This window comes from Austrofundulus limnaeus, unplaced genomic scaffold (genome assembly GCF_001266775.1).
Source record: "Austrofundulus limnaeus strain Quisiro unplaced genomic scaffold, Austrofundulus_limnaeus-1.0 Scaffold9, whole genome shotgun sequence".
NCBI classification, from domain to species: domain Eukaryota; kingdom Metazoa; phylum Chordata; class Actinopteri; order Cyprinodontiformes; family Rivulidae; genus Austrofundulus; species Austrofundulus limnaeus.
The window spans coordinates 4,851,010-4,856,104 of NW_013952411.1; the positions used below are offsets into that span (position 1 = coordinate 4,851,010).

The window sequence follows — 5,095 nt, forward strand, 5'->3', positions numbered from 1 at the left end:
TAGGGTCAGGAGGTTAGTGTTAGGGTCAGGTACCTGTGAGGTTAATTTTAGAGTAAATGTTCAGGGTTTGGCTATAAAATTACCAGAAAATGAATGGAAGTCAATCCACGGTCCCCACGGGTATATAAAAACGTGTGTGTGTGTGTGAACTCAGGTTTATGATAGACAGTAACAGAAGTGGTTGTTTTGGCTCATGCTATAAGGAGCTGGTGTGTTTTGCCCTCAAAGCTCAGAACAGACAGCAGCACAGCATGATGCAAAAGGTATATTTTAAAAATGAAAGCAGTTTGTTGCAAACATCCTATGGCAGATTAGGCATCTCAACGGCTCAGGGGTATTACTGTTTTAGCTGCCAATAACCATAACTTTGCTATAGATTTAACAAAACTAAAATATCGATAAAACAGCTAAAAAAAAAAAAACTGCACAGGAAACCAGCAGAGAGCTCAGGCTGCTGCACTCACATACATTTTATTTAGCAAAGTGGATGATTCTGATGAGTGCGCTGTAGGGTTTTTGGAAATGTATTGGATTGTAAAGTGAGAATAATTACTCTGGGTGAGCGCGGCATGATTATGAGCATMTTTTGATAAGCAGAGCTGCAGGATTTCTTTAATGCTTCAGTGTGTTTTATTGTACAAACACTTCTCAGCCTCATCCAGCACACTTCAGTACGCCTGAATCTCTTCACGGTACAACAGTTTGTCTGTAAGTAAGCCCAAGTTTTTTAGTTATTTGTTTCTTTTTCGTCAAGTTTTCCTATTGAAAACAATTTTAGTCGTACGGTAATGTAAAAATAGCAGATTATCAAGTCACGAAAATGTGATTTTAGTGCCATTAACCTGGTGAGTTTGTATAATGCATTATCACATTATCATTCTAGTTTCCATACAGTGCCTATGTGTGCACGTTTTGTGTGGTTTCATGCTTGTGTGCAAACCTGTGACCAAGCAGAGCTCAGATAAAGGCCTGTGTCTACTGATAAATTATTCAACAAGGACAAGACAAAGTGAGAGGCAGGGCAAAAAAAACAAACAAAAAAAACCCAGAGGGTGTAGATCTGACACTGCATTCCTCGTATAGCCAACTCATGGGACAGACGAGTACAAACAGATGAACGCAGACAAAAAWATAAAATAAGATGAAGTAGAAGTCTCACTCAGAATGCTTCTGTGGAGCTTTCTGTCAGCTGATGGCCTTTGTGCACAAGCCTGTCATTTATCCAAAAGGATTTATGTTTTATTTATTGTCTTTCAGAGCAAGCTAAACGTACGCAGCGAATCCGCCAACGTGAGTTTAATTCTCAAAACGAGGCTGTAATTAAAGATCTGTCCYGACTCATTAAGTTTCTCTTCCGTTTAAGGAAAACGTATAAAGAAGCCTCTGAAAGGAAACGTCCTCTTGTACACACGGAGATGTTTTTGTGTGAGAATAACTGTTTTACAGCTGCATWAGCAAGAAGAGCCTTCACCCTAACGCCTCTTTTAGATCGAGTCTAACCCGACAGGCTTGTGCATTATTGAGGGGATGACTGCTCTTAAACCGGCCGTGAGCAGAGTGGTTTCCTGTCCTACCCTACTGCCCTCCGTTTGACAGCCCCCAGCGGAGAGCTGCACTTTTGTCATGGCAAAGCGACAWCACTGGCGAACTTGTCTCCCACCAGTCTCGTTTTTGTCTGTGTTTTTTTTTAAGCCGATTCGAGCTGGCAGAGAGCAAGATAAATGGTTGCATAAGTCATGATTTTTGGTATGGTTGCCATGCAGTTATGTGGTAAAGTGTTTTGCTGTGGCTTTCCAGCTGATTTGGTATACCAAGGCTTTTTGCTTGTTTCGTAAAAAGGCTGGAGTTTGTGGTCTTGTTTAGCAGCACTCCACCAAACAGTTTGTTTTTCAGTCCACACATGCTGATAATACAGCAAAAAGATGCTTTCTTTAAGATATTCTTTGTTATTACTGGGCTAATATAGCTGGACGAGCTACATTAAATGACAGCTGCAGGACAGAGCAATTCTGGTTTAATTATCTTTTTTTAATTTAAAGTAGTTTTGAAGTAGTTTGTTTTTAAGGGAATAGTATTAACCTTTATTTAACCAGGAAAATCCCAGTGAGATCACMGATCCTTTTTTTCAAAGGAGGTCTGGGCCTGAAGGGAACCTAACATGCATATTTTTAGACTAATATTTGTCTTGATTTTGTTTTTGTTGTATTTTGTGCTAAGCTTTATGTATTTTGTTACTGAGACTGTCTGCACACGTGCCTCTGTTAGCAAAATATCTCATGAACCACCAGAAAGACGTTTATTTATGATTGAGAGCTTTTGAGGTTTGTGGCGCCTGCAGCGTACTCTGAGAATTTCCTTTGAGTTAAGATAAATATTTTATTATAATTATTTTACTTTAAATTGATTTTTCCYACTTATTACCAAAATTGTTAACAAAATGAAATAAGAGATGACTTTTTGTGTCAAAATGGAATGACATTCCTCAAAACAATAAAGTCCATTTCAAAACTACAGCCCTTTAAGAAGAATCTTGTCTGCCATCTGCTGGACACTTTTTGTTGTGCTCATATTTAGACGTCCTATTTTGCAAATGCTGCCTTCCTGAAATTTGGTATGCTTGTTTGTCTTTGTATCCATGGTGTATAATGATGTGATTGTGATGCTGTAATTCTGAGTGTTTTATGTGCTGCAGAACAGGAACCTGCTGTAAAACARCARTTATGCTGAGTCAGGCTTGATTTTTAATAATCTTTTCCTGTTAAATCAATAAATCAAATCAAATCAAATCAAATCAAAATGTCCTGTACGTTCATCTGTGTGTGTCTGTGCGGGTGGGCATATGCGTCCTTCACTAACATTTAATTGGTTAGTTTTTTGTTTGTTTGGTGACTGGCCTGGTGCTATTTACATGAGCTAACTGTAACTGTGCAGTGAAGCTAACTAAAATTGAGTGTGCAGATTTTTAAATGGTTAAGTCTCGTCAAAATGATTAGGAAAAAGAGTAGAAATGATGCAAATGTTGTCGCTTCACCTCCTTGTCTGGATGTAACAGACACCTGAGCCTGGGAATCTCCCTCCTCCTCCCGCGGACAAATYGAAGCCACTAAATAACATTTGCTGATTTTTTAGTTTCTTTTTTTAGTTTTTTGTAATTTGACAGTGAATAGTGGGACATAGTGTGCATGTGTACGTTGGTCCTTGTGTGGGACAGATGCACTGTTTTTCTGCATATCGCGCTCGTGTGGCATTGTTCAGGTGCGTGGTGTCTTGTTGCTGTTTTTGTTGGCCATGCGCATGGCGTGCACGTGGCCTTCATTTTTGTGGTTCAGAGGCGGTGATGGTTTTGTGGGTACCGTCCGATAAAATCCTGCAGGCTCTCCTGTTTTAGGTCAACTACATTTAAAATGGCCGCCATATTTGATCAACCAWAAACACAAAAATGGGCATAACTTTAACTACTGGTATAAATATTGAGCTGTGAGACTGATCACTATAATATGCTTCAAACATGTTGATCAAATGCCAGCCCTGCCACTGGGTTTGTCAAACAAGCAATTCTTTGTTAAAAGAAAATGTGTGACGTGCAAAATATTTCATGAATCACTGAACAAAGTTTACTGACATTTTCAGAAAGTAAACACTGTACATTTACTGTCTGTATAGATTAATGTTTGAGGTCAATCCAGTTCAAGAGGGTTGCAACAGTTAGTGCACAACACAAACACAACACAACAATGGTTTATGGACATACAGATGGTGGGTTAAAATTGAGTGTGGTAGTAGCTGAGAGTCATTCACAGCACTAACTCTAAGTGTAAGATCTTTGTTGATATAATTTAGTAATGTAAAGTTATCTTAGTTTACAGATTCTAGCATGAAAAGTGATGGATTTTAGGCTTTTATTTAAAATGTTCATTTTTCATCATTTAGAAAAAAAGGATCTAAACAAAAACTATTATTTTATGAATTAAGAAAAAAGTCACTTTTGTGTTTTAGGCCATGTTTGAACAAAAATGCAGAAGTGGCTGAATAAACTCAATAAACTCAAACTAAGGGAATTTCCCATCATTCAGTGTTAAATTGTACTTTTTAAGTGTATTCTGAGTGTTTTTGTCTTTCTCTCCTCAGATGGCCAACTCCACCACTCTGAGCCACGTGGTTTCGGGTCTGAAGCCCAACACGCAGTACGAGTTCTCCGTCATGGTGACCAAAGGCCGCCGCTTCAGCACGTGGAGCATGACCGCCGTGGGCACCACCCTGGAGACCAGTAAACACCACAAACACCAGCAGCACACAAACCATTCACTGTATATGGAGGAGAGAAACACCTGCAGGGTGACGAGCCCCCGGCTGGTTGGACAGATAATTAACTCTTTAACGCTCTAACTATAGTTTAAAAAAGTTGTCGTTTCATCCCAGCCAGGAGTTTGTCAAACAAACGAGCTAGGAAGTTGTATCAGGTCAAGTCTAGACAATGCTTTAAAATGCATAATGAGCTGAGAGTTGACTATAGAAATACATAGATGGTTTTATTCACACTAGTAAAATTAGTTTACCTGTTTAAAAAAAATAAATAAAAGCTCATTTTGATTCTCCGTCTTCGTCCCAGTTCCCAGCTCGGCCCCTAAAGATGTGACTGTGGTGAGCAAAGAGAACAAGCCTCGCACCATAATAGTGAACTGGCAGCCGCCCTCCGAAGCCAACGGGAAAATCACCGGTGAGTCCAACAGATTTCATCCTGTGACTGCATGTTACACAGAGCTACATATTTATTGTGGCACAACTCTTATACTGAAAATGGATCCAAAGGACTTTTTCAAATAAACACAATGGGCCTCATGCAAGAACCGTTCGTACGCACAGATTTGTTCTTAAGTTGTGCGTACGAGTGATTTAGGAGAATTTGTGGCATTCACCAATGGGCACCAGTGACCCACGCGACCCTGAAAAGGAGCGTGCACAGAAAATGGATGGATGGATGGATGTGGCATTCACCAATGGGCACCAGTGACCCACGCGACCCTGAAAAGGAGCGTGCACAGAAAATGGATGGATGGATGGATGTGGCATTCACCAATGTTTTCGTATTCTAAGA

The 5,095-nt window shown here is 39.7% G+C and overlaps 1 protein-coding gene across 10 annotated transcripts in view; it reads left to right on the plus strand.

Annotated features, from left to right (window-relative positions):
- Window positions 1–5,095, plus strand: part of neo1a (neogenin 1a) — a 254,016-nt gene that overhangs the window by 233,735 nt on the left and 15,186 nt on the right. For all 10 annotated transcript variants that reach the window (XM_014001593.1, XM_014001596.1, XM_014001597.1 and 7 more), the window contains exons 18-19: window positions 4,129–4,267; window positions 4,610–4,717. In XM_014001593.1, coding sequence (XP_013857047.1) covers window positions 4,129–4,267; window positions 4,610–4,717 — 247 coding nt within the window. The remainder of the gene's footprint in view (window positions 1–4,128; window positions 4,268–4,609; window positions 4,718–5,095) is intronic.